At 41.2% G+C, this 25244-nt stretch overlaps 1 protein-coding gene across 1 annotated transcript in view; it reads left to right on the top strand.

Annotated features, from left to right (window-relative positions):
• The window catches only part of smg6 (SMG6 nonsense mediated mRNA decay factor), a gene marked incomplete at its 5' end in the record, with an annotated part of 62023 nt that extends 51064 nt beyond the window's left edge, over positions 1-10959 (top strand). The window contains 4 exons of the mRNA XM_084320405.1: positions 4577-4721; positions 5382-5647; positions 6207-6288; positions 7210-10959. Of these exons, the coding sequence (XP_084176531.1) occupies positions 4577-4721; positions 5382-5647; positions 6207-6288; positions 7210-7340 (624 nt within the window). The 3' untranslated portion in view covers positions 7341-10959. The remainder of the gene's footprint in view (positions 1-4576; positions 4722-5381; positions 5648-6206; positions 6289-7209) is intronic.
• Positions 10960-25244: the final 14285 nt, after the last annotated feature.

The following is a 25244-nucleotide window of genomic DNA, read 5'->3' as shown; positions in this document are numbered from 1 at the left end:
GACAAAATGTTGGAGCAATCAGTGTACAATGCAGGGAAAGTGATTTTTTTTCATGATGAATTGATATAGACTTCTAGCCAAGGTCAGGTTGGAAAGCATAATAATTTGATGAGCTATCGTACCACATAGCCTTTTGGGACTTTAATGACCAGCTGAGATCATAACTGATTATAATCCCATGCAAATCTGCCATGTCTATCATTTCTAAAGTACAACATTAATCCAATGTGAATGCACATCTCAATCATTTCAGGCGCAAAACTGGCTTAATAGAAGAAAGTTTGTCACAGAATTTATGTCACAGGATTGGGGCCTGAACATCAGATAGGGTGGCATTGGCCCAAAAAAGGTTTAGAATCACTGGTCTAGAAGGGAATGACCACACTCCTATTTATTATTTTATATTTACAGGGACAGTGCACGTTAATCAACATTGCTGAAAATGTGCCAATGTTAGCCACAAGTTTTCAAGTTTCAAGTTTCTTTAATAGTTGTCATACAGAAGTACAGAATACTTTCATACAAAATGCTTCTTACTGTTACGCTCCAGAGACTGTGCTAGACAAGATAGTATCAAATAACATAGTATAGCATGTAATTTAGAAGTAGAAAATGAGGTCACAGTGTTCAGTATAGACATATGTACAATGTTCGATGCAGAATAGACGTAACTGAGTTACCATATAATATACAATACTATGCAGTGTACTAATGTACAGTACTATATAGTGCAAAGCAGAAATGGGATGAGGTACAATTTAGGTACAATTTACAGTAAGGTGTACGAGTTGTAGTGCAATCCTTCATCAATAAATATAAAGTGTGGGGAGTGGGTGCTACAGTGTGTTTGTTTAAAGTGGGTGTGTGCTATAAAGTGTGTGGAGTGGGTGCTACAGTGTGTTTGTTTAAAGTGAGTGTGTGCGTGTGGATGTGTGTGCTATGTGCGTTTGATGGTTGTTGTTGTGTAGTGTTCATTGTTCGTTTAGCAGCCTGATGGCCTGGGGATAGAAGCTTCTTCTGAGTCTTTCTGTGCTCGCCTTGAGACTCCGGTATCGCTTGCCTGACCGCAGCAGTTCAAAGAGGCAGTTGTTCGGGTGACTGGAGTCTTTAATGATTCTCTTAGCCTTAGCCAAGGCACATTTTCTACTGTTGTCCCTGGGCCAGGTGTTTAAATAGCCATTAAAGCAATTAAAGTGCATTATGTAGTTTTGTGTCAAATAGTTGTCACAGTAAGGCACACATGAAGCATACAATTATACATGATAAAACACAAGCAATTAGCCGACTTAAGCATTAGCAGACAGGACACAATTATAGACAATACATAACGCTGCTGGCGGGACAAAACCTCATAACTCCATTTTTTTTATATTTCTTTTTTTATATAAATCAACTCCGTAGATCATCCTCCATATGTGTGTGTGGGTTTTACAAAGTTTAAACAATGGGAAAGCATTAAACCGACCATCTGTCTAAACCTCCTAACTCTATTCACTCTCAAATCTGTGTTCGTTTTTTTCGTCTGCTGAAAAGTTGGGTTTTTGGAGTTATGGGGTTTTGTCCCGACAGCAGCGACATTATCAGATAAGACATACGTATTAGCAAACAACACACAGCCAGCAATTGGAATCCATACTATATAACCATACAGGCATTGGGATTCGAGTGAAGATACATCAGCCTGACGCACGCAAGGCGGCAGACAGAGAAGGCATGCAGAGCAGGGGCGTCGTTTTGGTATGGCACTCGCCATACCACTTGGCTTGTGACAAAATCATCTAATTTGCGTGTCATTTGTGACGCGCGCTGGTGTTTTGGTCCGTCCGCAATGTTGATCTCTGTCATTTTAGTACACCCCACCACCCAGCCTAATAGATGGCGCTGCCACGTTGTAGTTGAACACCAGACAGAGGTGGCTGCTCTTTATCTCAGAATAAACAACCAAGCCGCCAAGTACCCACCAGCCCACCTGGCTACCTGTCTTTGCATAACAATAGCTGCAGGTGTGAATTGTATAGAAACAACTCACCAAAAGTGACTATTGCACAACTGATTTGACAAAATTGTGCGCCAGCCACCAAGTACCCACCTGGCTACCTGTCTTTGCATAACAATAGCTCAGGCCAATGTATCATCGCAGCCAATGTAAATGGATCAAGCTAATTAATTTGGCCTATCAGGGTCTTCAAATATGATGTCTGGGGGCGCATACAGACAGTGAAATGAGGGTGGACTGGCCATGCCTGCTTTGTAGATAATAAATAGCGCGATATCTCTCTATCTCTCTCTCTCTCTCACACACACACACACACAACGCAGTACGCACATTCCGAGACTCGCCATAAGTGAATTGTATAGAAACAACGCACCAAAATTTACTATTGCACAACTGATTAAAAAAATTATCTACTATACGTAGTTACGTACGTAGCACCGGCCGCAACAGCCACCCTCCCTCCTTGCCATACCTTGGCTTTTACTGAAACGATGCAGAGCCTAGGTATGATGATTGATGACGCACCTGGTTGCTTTTGAGTCAGGTTTTAAGATTATGTACGAAGGAGTGGTAGGTGGTATTGTGCTGGAAGTGTGGAACTGGTAAGTCTCGGAGCCTCTCACTGTAAAAGCAAACTGGCTGAATGAGTTTCTCCTCAGGACAACAATGGGTCGTTGATCTGGTTGACCTGTCACCATGGGTCTTCAGTATTATGAAGGTGCTAAGTGGGGGAGGTGCTTTAGGCCATGAAGGATTTTATATATTAGATGGGTGTCGGGAAATGTATACAAAATCTTCCCAGCTCAGGAGATCATACTTAGTATGGCAGTCTATTGCAATGATGGTAGCTGTTGGGTTTGATATCCAACACTTCACCAAAAAACAATGCTGACTTATTTTGCACATAATCTCACACACATCCAAAAACAGTTTTGCACACATTTATTTAGTTTAACATTTATTGAGCGTAATTGAGTTTGAATATGGCCACCAGTGATATCAGTGGGGACATTAAATCCTTGTGTTGTGTTAATTACAGCTAAATGAAATTATATGGTAGCAGTCCCTATAAGACAAGGTATTGCTATTCATCAACATAATTTCATCAAGCTGTAATTAACACACCAAGGATTCAATGTCCCAGATGACATTACTAGTGGTGGCCATATTCAAACTCATTTAAAGTGCCCCTTTAAAAGCCTGCTTATATATGGATTGTATGGGTTTCAGGGTTGTATCGCTGGCATGAGACCAGGTAGTTAAACAGTATATAGTTTACTGTTATATGTGGGAGAATCATGGCACGGAAACACATTTGCAGCTTCAGATGTAACATTGCTCTGTATGTATCTGAAGTTGTGCAAATTGAATTAGACTTTTGCTAGAACATTTTGCTTGCTTTTTAAATGAGAGAGAGAGAGAGGAGTCTAATATAATATCAAGTTATTTGAAGTTTGGGACCACTTGAAGCTTCTCACCTGATACATAAACAGAATGTTTTGGAATAGCACTTGCCCTTTTTGTGAAAAACTCACTTTTTTCACATTAAGTCTGGGAGCCACTTAGTGACATGGACCATTGTTTCTATAGTTTAAGAGCAGCCCGTTCACTTAAGGCCAAGATATACTTCTACGTGGGCTTTCATGCCCAGTTAAATTGTTGGCCAGCTGCACGTAGGTCTCGCCACAACTTTCAGTGCTAGCGGCGCTACCCTCTGCAAAGCATACCCAAGTAATGTGCATTTGTTGACTGTGTGTAATTTTATCAAAAAATTACTTGATTATTTAACCATGTTAATATGCTCCATCATTTCATTCCCCCTTTAAAGTAAGGGATTCCCCATGGAAATGTCCTCCCGGGCTATGGGATCTAAACACTACCACCACAGACCGTCCCACTTTATTCCTTTCTTCTAAAACATTGGAGAACAAACACAGATACTATACCCAATAGGGGTGTAAAGGTACACCTATCCGTACCGAACCGAACAAGTTTCAGTGTGTACCGTACCGTACCGAACGGCTGTGTTAGTGTAGTGTACCGAATGAATACAATGGTATGTTAACCACTAACGACCGCCCACCGGGAGCTGTTTTTTTCACAATCTAATATAATTATTATTTTTATAATTTTTTTTTACAAGTCGATTATTAATTTCAATATAGAATATTAGTTGACAGCCCTACAAGTACAATTAGTTACTGCACACTACATCACCCCTGAGTGGAACATGGAAAGCCAAACTTTCCCCCACTGTACCGAAAACCATACCGAACCTTGACTTCAAAACCGAGGTACCTACCTTACTGTGGTTTTTGTGTACCGTTACACCCCTAATACCAAAGTATCCTCCTAAGGTTTTAATTGTATGTTTTGAGTAAAAGCTATTCATGAAATGCGTAGCGGTTTATAGAATCTATAGTTAATGAAATGTTTTCTTTATGCTTTTGAAAGCATTTGTCTGGAATGTGTGTTTTTCATGTGTGTAACTGTTGGAGCTGTCTGACAAATTCTCCCTTGCAGCAGAATAAAGACTCTTTACTTGATTCACCACTAATGTCTGTGTTGTTTTCTTCCCAGGCGGTGTTGCAGACCGGTGGTCAGTTGGAGTTGGAGGTCCGTCCTCTATTCTTGGTTCCGGACACCAATGGATTCATAGATCACCTGGATGGGCTGAACAGACTCCTCCAGTCCAACACATACATACTTGTGGTGCCACTCATAGGTGAGACTTGAGAGTCAGAATTACAATATGGACAAAATATACATGGTGGTTCTAACCCGATAAAGCGATTGCGGTATGACTTGCAATTTAATTTAAAGTCTAGTTTTACCTTTTTAGGTCTAGACTTGTTTTATGTGTTTTTCAATAACCCTGCTCCTTTAGACCATCACACTGTTCTTCAGGATTAAAGGAACATGCCAACATGATGGGAAATGGGCTTACCGTCTTCTCCAGTCAGACAAGAAGATGGATACCAATTTCCTCTTATCTCGTTCAGTAGAAAGCTATCCGGCTGAAAGCTATTCAAGCTTAGCACAAATGAATGGAAGCAGATATGGACCACTAGCCTAGCTTAAAACTCCGGGAGAGGTGTTTCTGGCCAACATCTAGGCTATAGTGGTCTGTATCCACTTCCATTAATTTATGCTAAACTAGGCTAGCTTGCAGCCAGATGGCTTTCTACTGAATGCACAGAGGTAAATTGGTATCTATCTTCTTGTCGGACTCTGGAGAAGACGGTAAGCCCATTTCCCATAATATTGGCGTGTTATTTTAAATGACGATGCAACTGCTGAAACCTTGCATGGATCCATGACGTTATGCCTCAAACAGGAAGTGTTTGTTTATCCACCCGGGTCGACTTGTCTCTCCCTCCACCAGTGATCACGGAGTTGGATGGTTTGGCAAAGGGCCAGGAGAACATCGGCGGTGCGTCCGGGGGAGTCGGGTCAGGTGCGCGCGGCGGCCGCGGCAACTCCAATGTGAGTGCAGCCCACGCACGGGCCGTGCAGGAGAAGGCGCGGGTGGCCGTGGCGTTTCTGGAGCGAGGGTTCGAGTCTAGGGAGCCCTGTCTGAGAGCTCTGACCAGCAGAGGCAACCAGCTGGAGTCCATCGCCTTCCGCAGCGAGGACACCTCCGGACAACAGGTACAGCTGCAGTGAATAAAAACATAATTTTATCAAGTTTATAGGCCAATATCACACAAACATGTCTCCACGGGAACAACACCCCCTGATCTTAAACCTCAACGAAGATGAGGAAAAACTCCTGCAAAACTGTAATAGGGGAAAAAGGAAAGAAAGCTCGGAAGGACATTTAAATGAGAGATCCCCCCAACAAGGATGGCTGATATAACGGGTATAATGAGTAAGCAGAGGTAACAGGGCATCAACAATGTTTTTCTTCTCATGTTACGTTTTTTGCATCATTGCACTCAGCATCATGCCAAGTTCTATTTGGTTGAATCTTGACCCACAAAGTTGCGTGACTCACCGGTGCTTAATGGATGTTAGAGCAGCTATGATGTAAAGCTACATGTTCATGGTGATTTTATTTAAAAAAAATATATATAATTTTAGCAAGATAACATGGCCTGGTGAAATGCAATGTGATTGTGACTTGGAAGGGTAAGAGAGAGAGAATGTGTGACAGTTAAACGGCTCCTCTGGACATCAGACTTATCCTCTCTACCTGTTTCTTCCTCAGGGCAACAACGATGATGTGATTCTGTCCTGTTGTCTCCACTACTGCAAGGACAAGGCAAAGGACTTCATGCCTGATCACAGAAGTAAGGATGACTCATTGACACATACTTATATATAGCCTGACACGTCAGGCCCATGGAACGCTGCGCAAAGCTAGCTCTCCTTTGGGTCTAGATGCATCACGCTGAGAATTAAATACCTTCTGCTGAAAATGGTCGTCAATAGGGTCATTTTAACTTACCATGGTGATGTTTTGGTGTCTTGTTGTCTCTCATCATAATGAATTCTGGAGCTGTGATCACATTAAAAGTGTGGGGGAGAAGCAGATTTCTCTGTACTAGCCAACAGAACATGGAACTAGACTTTAGTGTAAAAGCCCCTGTGTGCACACTGACGGCCCGTTGCCTTGGTAACACACAGCGAAACAGAAATCATCTTTTTCTTGTGCTTTACAAGACTCCACCATATCACCATAGTATCTGACTTTATTGATGATTTATTGTATCGACCGATACAACTAAAAAGCCTTTATTTAACGGCTAATTCATGATTGAACAATATAAACAGCCAATATGTTTCTGCCATGTTTTTTGTCGCAGGTTTTGCTAATATCAAATTATGGCCAAGATGCACAGTTTAGCTAAATAACGTTCCAATTCTGCAAGTCCCAAACAATATTGATTCAACATATTTCTCCATCAACAACGGTCAATCGTGTTTATGTGGAGGGGGGGGGGGGGGGGGGGTTATAGTTAATTTGAAAATTGTATTAGAGTGATGAAAGACATCTCTACGGCAGATATCTTAAAAACTAGGCAAATCACACCGAAACTATCTGGTTGTATAGATAGCACTCTGGGTAAAGGGGGAAAATGTGTTTTTCTGAAGTTTGGGTGAACTGCCCCTTTAAGTTGAAAAACTGTCTAACAAGTTAATGTCATTCTGTTTGAGAGTGACGTGTGTCTTAACCCCCCCCCCGTGTGTGTGTGTTGTAACCCGCACAGGCGGACCAGTGCGGCTGCGGAGGGAGGTCGTCCTGCTGACGGATGACCGTAACATGCGCGTCAAGGCTCTGACCCGCAACGTCCCGGTCCGAGACATCCCGGCCTTCCTCAGCTGGGCCAAAGTGGGCTGAACCAGGCCAGACTGTGGAACCACAGGGAAACCCAACTGCTGAAACCTGCCGGCCACTCAAAACAAGGAGTGGGGAGAAGACGCGCAAGAAGCAGAGGAGGAGAAGAGAGGGAGGGAGGGAGAGCGAAAGGAAGAGTGGATAGGAACCACTTCTTGTGAACTACAAACAAAATTAAAGTGAACACAAATAGTGGTTTTGATGAGCTTTGTCCCGCCTCTCGTCACAAGGTGTTTGTGTGTAACGTGTGTGTCAACATCAGCCAGCTTTCCTCTGGCGCAGAGAGGGAGACTTGATGAAGTCTCTAGGGAACGACGGACCAGGAAGCAAGGTAGAAAGATGGGTGGGTTTGGGGGGAGATGGAGAAAGTTAAGGTAGGATGGAGTGTTTTGATTTGTACGTTTTCCTGGTCCAGTTGTGTGCCTCTGCTGCAGTCAGTTAGTGTGTGTTAATTATACCAGCAGGATTCTCTCAGGCTTTGAGAGAGAGACAGAGGGAGAGAGAGAGAGAGCGCGACATTAGAGCACTGGCCTTGCTGCATCTCTTTCTCTGAGGGAGTGTCTTGTAAACTGGCAGAGTAGAGAGAAGGGAAGCTGGAGGGGAGCGTGAGAGATGAGGGTCTACGTTGGAGGAGGGGTTTGTTGTTTGTTCTACGCAGGAACAGGGGAGGAGTTGTTTGTTGTGAGGGTTGCCAGAGCACCCTCAGGCCATCTTCACCCACTCTTACTGATCTTGAAGTGGCTACTCCCTGACCCAGGAGGCGGTTGACAGCCTCGTTGCAAACCTCCGTCCATCCTCCAGCTTGATGTTGACGTTGAGTTATTTCCAAGTTTGGGATTTTAAACAAAACAACAAAAATACTTCAGATTATTTTATTTTTTCGCTGTTGGTTTTTGTTGCTCTTGTGTTTGTAGATACACTGTCGTTCGTTTCCTCCATCGAACAGAGATCAACTGTTCATCCCATGAACAGACATCCCATACATGAAAAGCTTGTTATCGGATCCAACCAAGCTTTCAGTTCGATAAGTTTCATTGTTGGAATTGGATTTGATCCAAAGGTTTTCCCTTTGCAGAAAGGATTAGGCACCACTAATCACAAGTTCATTGTATTGTTTTATTTTTTTGTCCTGCTCACATTTCGATCTTTCTTACCGTTTCAACTCATATTATCAGATCCCAGTTTCTCAAAAACCCTCTCGGCACTAAGATCAACTTGGTGTCATTCAGAGGTAAATGGGATGAGATGTTCTTAGTGCTAAGATGCTTTTGGGGAACTGGGCCAATTATAGTTTGTGGTCTTTTTTAATTACAGTATATAAGCAAGCGTGTATTTCTGTTCAGAGTTTGAACATCTTGTCATTTCAGCGGCTGTTACTTACTTGCTTCTGTGTGTCTGTCTGTGTGTGTGTGTGTGTGTGTGTGTGTGTCTGTGTGTCAAGAGCCCAGTGAGCACTGGGATGTTACATTACAACGTGACATGGGTTTTCTTTCAACCCAACTGTAAATTCTGACATAGGAAGACTTTACCAGAGACTATCTTGAAATCCTCATCCAGAACAATCAACTTCAAAACGTTGGCTCTGGGAGAGAGAGTGACTGAGAGGAAGTATGTGTGAGGAAGCATGTGTGAGTGCTTGTATGTCGACTGAAATGTGTCAGAAGAAGATGTGCGTGTGAAAGAGTGCAGGTGCAAATTAGGTTGTTGGATACATGGTCCCTATGTTTTCTGTTACACTATCTCAAGTCACTTCTGACATAGTACCAGCCCCCTGACCTCGATGTGTGCTGTAGCACTAGGCAGAGCTACTAAGCCTGTTAGTTCAGTTGCCAATGTGTTGCATGCTGTCATACTGCTTACAATATTGCATGATTCTGGCCAAATGTGTATTTATGCAGTTGTATGCTGTCTTTCTGTTGAGTCATGATCAGTTTCTTTCTTTTATTTAATATTTTTTCAATACAATTTTACAAGTTTATTATTAAATGTAGCCATCTTTAACTCATTGACCGCCGGGGATTAGCCGTGGCCCCGCTCTAGCACTGCCATGCTTTAAAAGATAGGAGTGGATCACCTTGTTGGTAGAGCTATAACTATATTCTATATTATAGCTATGGATACAATACTATGGCCTGTTTGACATCACCTATCTCGTTCAATATGTGAAAAATAATGAATTTTTCCACCCATACGTTTTCCATCCATCAAGCTCAAATTGACGTCAAATCGTCCTTACCTGTGATCGGGAGTATTCCAAAAATAATATTCCAATTGTTTGATCGCCATCTGCTATATTCAATGTTCATTTCGTCCATGACATAATCCACCACAACATGGGGATATTTGACGTGCTTCAATGGAACCGGGAGAACCGTTCGCCTCGGCCGACAAGGAAAAAATTAAACCCAAGACATTTGGCCGTCCCACAGCCCAAGATACAAGGTTCCAAAGGGTGCTCGATACCGCCGTCTAGCGTGATGCGGCCGGTATTGTACTTTGGCATTCTCAGGATGATTCCCCATGTTAACCCCGAGTCCGTGTGCCTGTAATGAATAGAAATATCGAATAAAAGAAATAACGATCAAATAACGTATATATACGTGGTTGGCGTTCAATGTCGTCGGCCAAACACGTATATAATCGTTGTTGGTGGCCATTGAGTTAAATGTAAACCGTACATTTAGGGTTTGAATTACTAGCCCATTCTGTTTACTAAACCTGTTCTAGTGTTGTTGTACCTTCGTACTGTGTTAGTGGCACTACTTAATTCATATTTTTATTCATGTTTGCCTGCGCCAAAAACGAGTTTACTCGTTATTGCCCGCCAATCTAATAACGCCAACAGCGAGTTTACTCGTTTTTATGATCGTTGTTTCCTTTATTCGCTATTGGCATTCATAATTCATCCAGGAAGGCTCCGGGAGCCAGCTGGACTCTGTCTGATATTGCAACGCCTCAATACCGCCACTTTCGAGATGCAAGAATCAATATGCTTTCGGCGTTTATTGCGTCATACAAACGGAAAATGGATCTAGCAGATCGAAATCAAATAATTGGATTTTTTTTTCTCCAGACTCATCGGCCACATATAAGAGGAATCTAACGTTAATTCCAGCTCGATTGTGCATTTATTTCATTGCAATCCATCTGATCAACGTATGATGTTGTACTAAAGAAAGCCGTTACTGACAATCAAGGAATCATAAACGACCCCCCCCCCCTTTCCTTCACGCATGATGGAGCATAATGTATAGCGATCATATGCATTTGAATTTTTTAATATAGCGTGTATAGGAACGAAACGCCAATCGATATCGATAATATGCATCAGGGCCTATAACTCGTGTTCTAGGAATTACTGCTCTACACTCTAAAAACATACTTATATTCACGATGGTACTAACACGACAATGTATGAATGGAAAAATATAACGTTCGCATTCATTCATTCATTCCCACATCCGGAACAATAGATACCCGATGTTGAATGGGCCATATAGTAATGTCGATATAGCTATAATATTTAAAAAGTTATAGCCCTGCAAAGAAGGTGAGCGACTCCATAGGGTTACAGCACTGGCAGAGAGTGGTATAAGATTGGCAAACTGCGTGGCAGACAATGTGTTAAAATAAATTATTACAAAACATTGTCTTTGATAAGGTAAAGAAATAATAAAAAAAATAAAAAATTATCAACAGTTTATTTTCCCTTGTGTTTCCTAAATGATCTGTACACCATCAAGTCAAGAGTCACTTTATTGTCCCATCAGCTGGGAAATCTGTCTTGGGCTTACACCCACACTGCAGCCACAAACGCATACATTACATACACAGACATGACGCAACTGACTCCAAACAAAGAAGATAAACAATATAAAAGGTACAAAAAAGTACCTGCACAGCAGGATGTCTGGCAACACCACATATATATATAGTATGACCAAATATCGATTATCGAATATTTGTTTATTGTTATTTGCACTTACAAACATACATTCTGGAATCAAAAGAAGTAAAAGAACAGTTCAAATGTGCAGGAAAGGGCTTATAAGCGACCCCCCCCCCTCTTAAACCTATATAGAATAACTACACAGAAAATCCCCCACACACATTATGCGCATATCCCTCTTACACACATATATACAATACAACAATTACAATGTTGAAAAAAATAGAATTCTCAAATACACAAGGATACTAAAGACTACAGGATCTGTAGTTATTTTTAAAGCTGCTTTTAAATCTATTTAACGTGAAACATGTTTCTGTTAGATTTTTTATATTCCACATCACTGCACCTTGATAGACCAATGATAATTTGGCAACAGAGGTCCTACAGAAAGGAATGCATAAGTCATTATTTCTCCTTGTGGGATGTGCATGATAATGAGAATTAAACTCAAAATAACGGAAAGAAAATAGGTAAAGATGAAACGTAGACCAATTACCGGTACTGTATACATGAGAACCCCTGTTTGGTACTTGTTGACCTCATAAATTGTGAGTATAGTTGCAGTTGTTTAAATAAGGTTTTGGTTTGGCCTAAATAAGAGGAGTTTGTTGCTATTCTTACAAAGGATTTCTGAGATCTATGATTGCTTGTAAGTAAGAAGGGTAAGTGTTGGCCCAAATTATATTGCAATTATAAAGAGATGTGAGGATAAATTAAACTAATCCAAAGTTAGTAATGTGCTATTTTTTAAATGGTTTTGCATAATGCCCAACGATTTTGAAACCTTGCAAACAATTTCACAATGATTCTTAAAGCAGAGTTTCTCATCGATATTGACAGCTAAGAACCTCACAGATGAAACTTGTGCAAGTTCATTGTTGTTGATACAAATCTTGGTTCTGTCTGAAATGTATTTTTTGTTCAAATTAGATTTTTTGACATTGAGTGATAACTTGTTTAACTGAAACCAATAAAAAAATGTAATGAGTCCAGAAATTGCTTTATCAATAAGGGAATCAAAATTCTTGTCGGTGACAAAGATTTATGTCATCAGCGAATAATATAGGTGACAAACTGGATGCATTTGCAAGATCATTCACATAAATCAAAAACAACAAGGGTCCTAGAATGCCTAAGGTATATACATTTTTGTCAAGTCAAGAGTTTTATTTGTCACGGCATACAAGTATACAATGAAATGCGGGGGGTCTTACCCGCAACGATTGTGCATATACAATAATAATAATATAATAACAATCCAATAGGATGAGAATGACATTTGTGCAATAATACAAGTAATCAAAGTAGGGCATATCGGTATATGTACTCCAGTGCAGCGGTAATCTTTTCTCTGAGGTGCAAAAGAGCCATATATGTCAAGTATTTCTTTCTAAAGCCGTACTGATGTTCAAACAAGATAGTGTTGTCATCTAGATGTTTCATGATTCTACTGCAATACCAGCTTTTCAAGAATTTTAGAAAGACAAGGTAGTATTGATTGGTATAGGACGATAGCTTGAGAATACAGTGAGTTTATCAGCTTTAACAACGGTATAACCTTGGCAACTTTGAAGGCTTGAGGGATAGTCCTGATTCAAGGGACATGGAAAAAATGAAAGATAAAGGATCAATGCAGGATTTGTGCAGCAAATATGTTTATTTGGTGTTTTCTATGATGCCTCAGAGCGTGTCTACGGTGCTGTTGCCTACCTTCAGACCACAGACAAACATCACCACACCCATGTCAGCTTCATCATGGCCAGTTCTCGTATAGCCCCTAAACGCCAGTTATCCATCCCTCGTCTTGAATTGTGTGCAGCCCTATCAGGTGCACAACTGGCTAACCTCCTCAGTTCTGAACTCACTATCCCACTACAGTCAGTGACACTCTGGACAGATTCTACAACTGTCTTGTTGTGGCTAACATCCGACTCATGTCGCTACAAGGTGTTTGTTGGCACAAGAGTAGCTGAGATTCAGACACTGACCGACACCAAGAGCTGGAGATATGTCGACTCAAAGAGCAATGATGATTTGACACGGGGTAAAACCCTCCTTGAACTTTCTCAGCCACACAGATGGCATCAAGGCCCTCCATTCCTCTTGATGCATACCGAATGCTGGCCAGCCAATCCAGCTGTGCTTGCTGGATCAGAACCTGTGGAGGAACTTAGGAAGTCAATGTTCTGTGGCACAGTGATGTCTAACACAAATCTCCCTGATCCGAACAAGTACAGCAGCTGGGATGATCTCATAGAGGAAACAAATAATATGCTTCATGGCGTGGCAGATCACAACTCAAACTTGGCCCAATGCTATATAAACTCAGAAAAGTATCTCCTGCAAAGGGCCCAATCCGAGTGTTTTCCTGAGGAGTTCAATGCCCTCAAAACAAACAAATCCATTCCAAGAAGTAGCAAACTACTCCCCCTGTCTCCTGAATATGACCCGGATCTTGGTCTCATTAGAGTGGGAGGTCGACTTCGAAGGGCTGCTGAGTCCCTCGACCAGTACAGCATCCATCCGATTATATTGGACCCTAAACATCCCATAACCAAACTCATTATTAAGCATTATGATGAGAAACTGCTCCACCCAGGTTGTGAGCGCGTTCTTGGGGAACTGAGACGCAGGTACTGGATCCTGTGCGGTCGCCAAGCCATTCGCCAACATCAGCACCAATGTCGACACCGTGAGAGATGGAGAGCAAATCCAGTCATTCCCAAAATGGCAGACCTTCCTCCAGCCCGTCTTAGACTGTTTAAGCGCCCCTTCTAGTCCATAGGCATTTTGGGCCTTTCACTGTCAAAATTGGTCGCCGCACAGAGAAGAGATGGGGACTACTCTTTAAGTGCTTAACAACACGTGTATACATATTGAGCTGCTTGACCGTATGGATGCAGATACATTCTTAATGGCCTTCAGAAGATTTGTCTCACGCAGAGGTAAACCCTTTGAACTTCTTTCTGATTGTGGGACTAATTTCAAAGCAGGTGAGGCAGAGCTGAGGAATGCCTTTCAGGCCATGGCACCAGACTTGAAGCATCAATTAGCTCGTACACAAGTCAACTTCCAATTCAATCCTCCATCTGCCCCACATTTCGGTGGAAGCTGGGAACGAGAGATCAAATCCATAAAGATGGCCCTCCGTGTTGTTCTAGGAAACCAACCAACAACAGAAACAGTCCTGCACACAGTCCTGATTGAAGTGGAAGGTATTCTGATCGAAATCATATTTCTCCCCCGGAGACATTATATGTACTGGTGAGCCCCTGTCAATTCTCCAACGGTTCAAGAGCGCCATCTGGTGGCCGATCGGCCGCTCGCCCAAACAGGAAGTGATGCGGATGAAGTGGTGCTCACCCATATTTCGTCCGGGCACTCGCTATCATTAGCAGGACTCCATCTTGACACAATGGATGGCGATCGGTTACCAATAACTCGGTAAACAACATGATTTGGACGTATATACTATTATACAACCTGGAAATGGATCTGATATTTCGACATCCCATAATAGAATTTTTTTTTCCACGCTCATCTCCCAACGGCGCGAGGACGCTACGGTGAGTTTCAGCGTTATTTTTTAATGTCTTCGATACTAACTGCTCTGATGATCATATCACCCACACTAGATGAATCATCTAACGTTGCCCACGGAATTATAAACGACCCCCCCCCCCATCCGGTCAACATCAGATCATACGTAGTAACTTCTAGAACCACGTCCAGTTGAAATTTTTTATCTCGCACAGATTCCTACCAAACTGTATTTGATCATCAATATAATGCATTTAGGGCTATAAATCAAGTTCTGGAGAAAGCTGCAGAAAACGATAAAAACATACTTATACTTTGACCGTATTTTAGTATGAATATGTGAATGAAAAAGTATAACGTTGCTACACCCTGAACAATAGATATAGGACATTGAATGGGCCATAATAATGTCAATTTAGCAATACAATTTAAAAAGTTATAGCCCTGCAAAGAAGGGGAACTTCTCCATGTTAAATAGGGCTGGCGAGGGATGGTAAATTATGAATTTAACCCCGGCGATCAAAGTGTTAAGAACAGATGCATTTGTATTATTTATATTTATATGTATGTTTTGATTTTGTTTACTTTATGAAGTTCCCAAATCTGTGGCTAATTATTACTCAAATAATATACTTTAAATACCTAAATGATATACTATGATTTAAAGGCCATGTTTATGTTAAATATACTTTAAATACCTAAATTATATACTATGATTTAAAGGCCATGTTTATGTTTGTATTATCTGGCATGATATTGAATTTGTTTCTGTCTTTGTTCAGAACCATGGCAATCAACATGAAAACACCAGATCATCATTATCCAGCAAAATAAATTGATATTTGATTGCAACCCTTCTTCTCCTGGTGGTTTGTGGCTCCAGTCTGAACTTTAAAACCTAACAAATCCAAAACTGATCCTGGCCTGCATGAGGAATTTCATCATGGCCAGGAGAAGAGTTTTTTAGGCTCATAATAATATCAAGTACTTGGTCTTTACAGGCTCAAAAGCATTTAGAGCAGGGGTCTCAAACTCGCGGCCCGCGGGCCAATTGCGGCCCGCTGGATGATATTTTGCGGCCCCCCAGATGATTTCCAAAAAAATATATAATTTTTTTTTTTTGCAGTCATGTCATCACAAACACTGGCATTTAAAGGGTACAAATAAAAAAAGTCCTGCACCAGAATGCAGGAAATGAAGTCTTTGTAACACAAAATCTCCTGGTGGGGGACCCCCCGCTTAAAAAGTGGCCTGACTGGGGCTATATTTCGCACTATATTTCCTGGCCTGAATGATTTCCCCAGTCTGGCCCTGGTTAAAAGCCTCCAATGCTTATTAGTGTGTGTGCGTTTGAATGTTTGCATGTTTCAACCATACATTTCCATAAAAAGTCAAAAAAATACTTGAAACCCTTTTTGTGTGGAATATTTGATGCGGCCCAGCCTCACTCAGACTCTACCTCCAGCGGCCCCCAGGTAAATTGAGTTTGAGACCCCTGATTTAGAGAAACATACTCTTTACTTATAAAATAAGTGGGAGAACCAAGAGCATTGCCAATATGTTTTGCAAGACATGGTCTGCACATTCACGAAGAAGTTGTTAAAACTATTCGCAATTTGGGATGGCTCTGTTATCTTATCCGCACCATCCTGAAATTCAGCTGGGGATGGAGAAGAGGAGGGTCTCATATTGAGTAATGTTTTCAGTGTCCCATGTCGATTTAATGTTAATCTAATTTATTATAAGCTGTATTTACATTTGGTGCCAGCACAATTCTGCCAATATCTCTCTGAAGTTGTTAATATTTTTATTTACGACCAAATATAGATTATTCAATAATTGCCGTCCATTTATCAGCGCCATTTAAAAGTTTAACTGAAAATGGAATAAAGGATTTTTTAAACATGTTGGAACTCTAAACCTCCTCCCAGAGGGCAGTAGCTCATACTCTGCATGTAAAACATCCTGAATATATACTTTTGGCCTAGTGTATCTATCTACTGGTAATTATTTTGTACTTACTATCGTGAATTATTTTACTCGGAGCGACGATGTGTAATTTGTCTATTAGATCATTCAGTTCTGCAGTGTGTTACAGAACAGAGACGGCTCTTCAACACACCACTCCCTGTCGCTGCTAGAGCCTCAAATGGTCTGGTGCCATCATGCCTCACGATCCCGAATGTATGCCTAGAACAAGAGACCTGATACCCCCCAGAACGCAGAGTATTTTCTGCAAGAATGAGAAAACAAGTATGCAGCTACACCAGTCACACAGCCACCTCGACCACCAAGAAAACACTGACAGTCAGAAGGCGCCGCAATTACACATCACTTTAAAGTAAATTAGTCTGTATCATCACTTACATCCATTTATTTTTATGATGGTAGCATTGTTTAACAAAGATAACCGCCTTTATCTGTAAAGCACATTTAGCCATCAAATGCCCCCCCCCCCCCCCCCTGGCTGGCAGGAAAGATTTGGGGGGGGTGAATGAATAACACTCCCTCCTCAATACCAATACCAGGCCCTCAGTGGTCGTCAGACTGGTGGTGGTACTGGGCAGCTCCCAGGTGTGATAGTGTCAGACTGGTGGTGGTACTGGGCAGCTCCCAGGTGTGATAGTGTCAGACTGGTGGTACTGGGCAGCTCCCAGGTGTGATAGTGACAGACTGGTGGTACTGGGCAGCTCCCAGGTGTGATAGTGACAGACTGGTGGTACTGGGCAGCTCCCATGTGTGATAGTGTCAGACTGGTGGTACTGGGCAGCTCCCAGGTGTGATAGTGTCAGACTGGTGGTGGTACTGGGCAGCTCCCAGGTGTGATAGTGTCAGACTGGTGGTACTGGGCAGCTCCCAGGTGTGATAGTGTCAGACTGGTGGTACTGGGCAGCTCCCAGGTGTGATAGTGTCAGACTGGTGGTACTGGGCAGCTCCCAGGTGGGAATATATGTACGTTATGGGTGTGAAGCAGGGTGTTGCTGAAAAAGAGAACCTACCCTATGGTAAATATAGGTAAAAAGTAGTGCTGTCAAAATTAGCACGTTAATTAACGCCACCATTTTTGACATGCACATTCAAATTAAATGTATAATGCAATCATACCAGTTCATCAAGACAAATAAATGTAATTTTGGTGACAGACTTCTTCAGATGTCTTGACTCAAACATTTGAGTACATTTTAATTAGTGACATGTGTGTCTTGTGTGTATGTGTATGTCCCCCAATATGCCCAGACGATGAAAATAGAGAGAGAGAACTTTGATTCCACATACTAGAAGGGGATGTTGACCCTTTATTTTTCCCCATGTGAGGTAATTGCATTGTGTGATTTGCTTTAGAAGTGTGAGGGATCCATCCAGGGAATAATGAAAAATGTGCTTATCAATGTACCTGTTGTACAATGTGTCTGTTGTTGCGATGCATTGAGGTCCATCATTTGGTTTTAATGCTTAAAAAAACAGGATGTTTTAGTGAACCATCATAAGAGTAAGGTTGGGCACTACATTGTGTGAGTACTCATATCACTGAGTAATGTTACATTTAACAGGTCAATATGGTCATCTGTTGATGTCTATTGGCGGTTTGTTATGATTATTTGTTTATTTTATGCTAAATGCAGTACCCTTGTTTTTCTGGTTGTATATTCTTATCATTTTCATTATATATTGTATCTAATGAACATACATTTGCATAAAGCAAGCATATCTGTCCACTCCTGTGTTGATAAGAGTAAAACATATTAAAATATAACCGTTGGTAGTGTGATAGTAATAGGTTAACCTTCTGTAGTGTGGCAGTGAAAATAAGGTAAATTTTAAACAGATACAAAATTGCAATTCATTTGCAATTAATCAGTTAACTATGGACAATCATGTGCTTAATAAAATATTTAAATCAATTGACAGCCCTATTAGAAAGTTTTTTTTTAATAAAATGGATTCAACAACAAGGAGGTTATGTTATATTGGTCCTCTCTATAAGTGATTCATGGCCAGAATGCCATTCAATTTGTTGTGCACATTCATGACCCCAAGCAGAAGAATTCTGTTGATTTCTAGCACTACCATCTTATTTATAGTCTGGGTCTGTTGAGACTGGCAATATATGGAAACTGTTGTGTCTCATCTACCCAGTAACATGCTGCATGTAACAGCAAAAAACAGCAAAGTGAGAGCCTTGGTGGAGCAGGGCTGTGCTCTAGATTAGATTAGACAGTCCCATCCCTGTGGGGAAACTCATTTTCCACCAAAAACAATCATACAGACAACAATCGATAGAACAATATAGATTGCAATAAAAAAAGATATATATAACACCATAGGAAACCATTTGAGACATAATTAACAGCTAAATGGTGCTATGGATCTAGACCACATCTAAAAGTGTTGATTAAATAAATCTGAAAATCACTGAGCCAGCCCTGATCATTTTATTGATCCTGTTTTAATATATGTCAGTGATGCTGAACTTGGTTTCATTTTGTTGATACATTCAAAACGAAACTTTGTATAGAAAGACTTTGTGGCTATGTCCTCTCATCAGCCCATACATCAGGAAATACTGTCTACTGTCATAAAAAAAACTATTTCCCGCCTAGTTTTGGTATAAAATGTACTATAAACCCGGCTATGAATGATATATATCAACAAACCTTTCTATAGAAATAAGCATAATATGGATGGGAAGAAATGTGGAAAGTTTGGTGTGTGTAGGTACTAGGGAAATGGAGTTCCAACTCTTTATGTGTAAGTAAAATGCATAAAAAGTTAAAAACTAGTTTATCAGAAAACAACCTCAAAGTTTTGTATTGTAAAACCATAAATTTGTATTTGAAACAGCTATTTACAAACACAACACCCAATCAAACCATTAGTAATAGACAACCTAAACACATGCCTGATAACTGAATAATAATAATAATAATAATAATAATAATAATAATAATAATAATAATAATAATAATAATAATAATAATAATAATAATAATAATAATAATAATAATAATAATAATAATAATAATAATAATAATAATAATAATGATGTTATTGAACTGAACAGAACTACACACAGGCTACAAAGTAACAGTGTAGTAAGTGTAGTACCCTCTAATAGGCAAACAAAATATCTGAATAGAGACTTTCCCAGTTTGTTATGTACATATAAACTAAGAGAAAAATATTGCAAGTTTTCTGAATGTTATGTTTATATATGCAAATGAGGCACTTCCCCATTAAATATGTGCACATTTATGGATGCAATCAGGCAAAATGAAGTCAAATAAACTATTGACATTGTATTGTCACTAGTTTCATAGAAGACATGTTTAGGAAGCAAAATATAAAAAAAAATCAATATCGTCAAAAAAAAGCAAAAAGCCAATTTTGGGGGTTCTGTCTCGCCTTAAAAGCACTAGAACAATCTAAAAACATCATCCCAACAGAGCTGGCAGTTGTTAGAAAATGGCTTAAAATGCTGTGAATCATAAAAAGTAGTGCATGGTCTATTTTGAAACGTACCTCTCCATTAGGTGTGTATGTGTTCTTGGCCCTTGAGTGACCACAGCTGCTCTCCTACCAAACAGGCTCCTGGTCTAAGGGCTGGTCAAAGATCTGCAGGCCAAATTCAGCCATCTCACAACATTCAGACATTAGACACTAGACACACTAGACACAGTTATTTACTTAAACTATCAATTCAGCCCTTGGCCCTCCATGTACAAAAATGTGGACACCCTTGGGAATTTTGCTCAGCTGAGTTGGGCTTTAAGGTTTTACAAGCCTGCCAAACAAAGGTGCTCTCTGTTGGTATTTCTCATTCAGAGGGTGAAAAACCTTCAATTCACCCCGTCCTCTACCTCTATGTTATTTATCCCATGGTTTATTTGGTCATACATGCTTTTCCCAATTCTGAGGCAATGTTCATTTTGAGCTCCACTTTGGTTGGATCCACTTTTTGAGGCAGTTTTGTGGGCATCCATGTTGGGTTAGAGTCTCTTTAAAGCATGCACATTGTTTTGTGGGCATCCATCTTGGGTTAGAGTCCCTTTAAAGCATGTAGCAGTGTTCCGTGGGCATCCATCTTGGGTTAGAGTTCCTTTAAAGCATGTAGCAGTGTTTCGTGGATGCTTTTCACCTTTTCAGGTCAGTCCTTGTGATTTGAGTTTGTTTTTTGTCTGTGGCATTTTTGAGCAATTATATTGACCTATATCAAGCTCCCCCCCATTTTCTAGTTCCTCCAATCACAACTGTCACAGAGGGACGCAACAGTTGTGATAGAAGGATTGAGAAAAAAGGGTAGGGTTTGAGATAGATCCATTTTGCTTTGGGAAAATGTAACAACATGATAAGGATTTTACCCATATACCAATGCTTTCTTTATACTAGTCGGTATATAATCCCAGTTTGAACATTGCATTGAATTGAATATAACTTTATTGTCCACCAAGGTGGAAAATTGTCTTCGGCTCACCAAACAGGAACATCAACACAAGAAGCCAGAAAGCAACTAGCAAGACATAAAACACAAACAGGCATAGACAGGGTTACACATTATAAACACAGGGGGAAAAAACAGTTCATGTCTGTGGCTTCCGTCTTGTTGGTCACTTTGCCGAATTAAGGATGCTAATGGCACTTGGAATGAAGGACTTCTTGAATATATTCCTAGTTGCCAAAGGGGCTCTATAGTGCCTCCCAGAGCTCAAGAGCTCAAACTGGCTGAATATTTATCCCGGTACCAAAGAAACCCTCCCCAACAGGTCTCAATGACTACAGACCGGTGGCACTCACCTCTGTGGCCATGAAATGTTTCGAGAGGCTGGTCAAGGATCACATTTGTGCCTCCCTCCCCAGTGATATGGACCCTATGCGATTTGCATACAGGCCAAACAGGTCCACTGATGATGCGGTCTCCCAAGTACTGCACAGCACCCTCTCTCACCTAGACCATCAGGAGGGGGGCTATGTGAGACTGTTGTTCATTGACTACAGCTCAGCGTTCAACACCATAGTCCCCACCAGACTGGTGGATTGATTGATTGATTGAAAACTTTATTAACAGATTGCAGAATGGGTACAATACAGTACAGCTCAATACACACAATTGTTAAGGGGATGCAGACCAGAGAAAGACTTTCGTCTTGTTTACATCAGGGTCCCCCATTTTCAATTCATCAGGACATATATGACATACATGACATACAGATAGTCAGTACTGCTACATCTATACATTTATGACATACCAGATTTGCAAATACAGTACTGTTTGTGATACAGAAGGAGTCAAGAAAAGGGAGTATATACATTTGACGTAGAAACTGTACATTGGAGGAGGTTGGGTGGGGGGGGGTTGGGTACGTTGGGATATTGACAACCATACTGGGTAATTTACATTGGAGGTGGTTGGGGGGGGGGGGGCACACTGTATAAACAAGCAAAACTGTACATTGAGGGGGGGGGGGGGGAGACACTGTACAAACAAACAAAATTGTACATTGGACTATTGACAAAACCATACTAGGTAAATGACTGTACATTGGAGGGGGTTGGGTTAGGATATTTACAGGGGCCAGTGTTGAATTGCAGTCTCCCGTAGGTGTCCCTTGAGAGAGGTTTTGAAAGTGGGTAGTGATCCACATTCCTTTACAGCTTTGGGTAGGGCGTTCCACAAGCTGGACAAGCTGATCGAGCTAGGTCTGAGCTCCGCTCTGAGCGCCTGGATACTGGACTTTCTGAGCGAAAGGCCCCAGGCGGTCAGGGTGGGGGGACAGACCTCCAACACCATCACCCTGAGCATCAGGTCCCCCCAGGGCTGTGTTTTGAGCCCCCTGCTGTACTCACTATACACACATGACTGTGTGGCCAAGTTCAGCTCCAACTCCATAGTGAAGTTTGCGGACGACACAGTGGTGGTGGGGCTGATCTCGGACAACGACGAGAAGGCCTACCGGGAGGAGGTTGAGGTACTGGAACGCTGGTGCCAGGACAACAGCCTGCTCCTGAACATTGGTAAAACCAAGGAGCTGATAGTGGATTTTAGGAGGAGACAGCAGGAGACACACACACCACTGAGGATAAACGGGGCTACCGTGGACAGGGTGAGCAGCTTCAAGTACCTGGGGGTCCACATCTCAGAGGACCTGACATGGACAACACACATAGACTCAGTCGTAAAAAAGGCGAAGCAGCGCCTCTACCACCTGAGACAGTTAAGGAAGTTCAGAGTATCTGGGAAGATACTCCAGTCCTTCTACTCCGGAGCTGTAGAGAGCATCTTGACTGGAAACATCACTGCCTGGTATGGAAACAGCACGGCACAGGACAAGAAGGCCCTACAGAGAGTGGTGCGCTCAGCCGAGCGTACCACGGGTATTGCACTACCAACCCTGCAGGTCCTATACAACAAGAGGTGCAAATCCAGAGCCTGCAGGATAATGAAAGACCCTCACCACCCCAACAACAGCCTGTTCATGCTGCTGCGGTCAGGCAAACGCCTGCGAACACCAGTGACTAGGACAGAGAGACTTCGGCTCAGCTTCTTCCCCCAGGCCATCAGAGCCTTGAACACTGAACTCTCCATGCACAGCACACATGAGCACACACACAACACACACACTGTACACGCTCACACACTAGCAGCCACTTTAACATGAGCACACACACACCCATGCTGCACACGCTCACACTTATGGTCACTTTACAGAAGGAAAGGTCACTTTAAGAATAGTATAGTATAGCTTGAGATTGTAAAATATAGCATTGTATAGCAGTGTACATAAAGACCCAGTGCCTCATCCATAGCTAACAGTGTATTGCACTACCACAGGACCTAGCATGTCCTACCATGCTCTGTAAATAACTCATGTACAGATACCGATATGCCCTACTTTGTTACTTGTTATTGCACAATGTCGTTCTATTGTATTCTTATTATATATTACTATTGTAATTATGCACATCGTTGCGGGCAAGACCCCCCGCATTTCATTGTATACTTGTATGCCGTGACAAATAAAACTCTTGTATCTTGTATCTTGTATCTTGTAAAGGGTGGGAGCTGTCTGCCAAGATACTCCTCGCCTTCTTCCTTGGTCTTTCTGTGAGGAGTAGCCTACAGTCAAGGGCTTTTGGGGTTTGCATTATACACCTCCATTATAAAACTGGAGGTCAGATGATCATCCAAAACCAGTGTCTAACAGTGATTAGCATTGACCTTGACAGAATCATGCGTTATGAACTAGAGCAGTCTAGGGTTATTTAATTTGGCAATCCGAGCTCTAGCCCTAACCTGAAATGTAGTATTGGGGAAAAGACGTAGTATGGGGGAAATGGTGAAACCTTATCATCTCATTCAACAACATGCAGAAAAAGCATCCCATATCATTAGAGGTTTTGCCATGCTAAAAAGAAATGTATGCTCTCAGTAATGATACTGTAAAGCCCTCGTATAATCCCTATTAGCATAAACTGCTGCTTCTCTACACTTTGAATTAAAGTATCCAACAAATGGCATATGCTATTTTAAAGCTATAGCATCGCTGAGGAAAGTCCTGACAGTGTGGTCAGTAGTATGTGCTTTGTTACATAATACATCTCTCTGACACCATTGTGGATGCTGTCGTAGACAAAGGACAGGTGTCCCCATCAGTTAAGCTAAAAGGTTGCAATTACTGATTATATTTTTTAAAGAGCCGGGAAAATGATCTCTTAAGCCTTTAATTTTACTGTCACACCCAAAGCTCACGGAAGGAATTGAATTCCGATAAACTTGAATGGCACTATGTGGAAGCAAGTCAAATTTCCAGGGTTAAACTCATATAGAAACTACTTTGAAGCTATAACATAGTTTAAATAAATATACTGCGATATTAGCTGAAAATAAGTAGATACTAAGATTAGAAAATAGTGGTATGCTCTCTGTATTTACATCATAGATGGAAAGTTAAATGAAAGGGAAATCTTCCATTATAAAGACACACGGCAAGTTCTGCCATACAAAGCAAATGAAAGTAGGTCAACCTGTTTTATTGTCAGCCTAAAAATAAACTGAAATTGTACTGCGTGAACAATTTGACCACAAGTGATGTTTTTATTCCATTGTGACCTAAACTGATTTATATCCCAAACTGCACACTGCAGTCGTAAAACTACACTGCAGTTTAAAGAATGGCATTCTTTAAGCTTGTATATGATTTGAACCGACATTTACACACATCCTCAGGAATAAGATATTTTCTCTAATTATTATGAAATAAATATTCTCTATTTATTTCATAATGCATTGAGCTATTACACATAGCCCAATTACACAGATACATACTTGGACAATCACTTCAACTAGTTCCCTTAATTGCAGTGACACATATTGAATAATATAATAATATATAATAATCAAATACAATATTTTATAGCTA

Source organism: Notolepis coatsorum (assembly GCF_963971535.1).
Source record: "Notolepis coatsorum genome assembly, chromosome: 8".
In the NCBI taxonomy this organism is placed as follows: domain Eukaryota; kingdom Metazoa; phylum Chordata; class Actinopteri; order Aulopiformes; family Paralepididae; genus Notolepis; species Notolepis coatsorum.
Note: the sequence above shows the minus strand (reverse complement) of the source record. Positions and strands in the feature narration are given on the sequence as shown.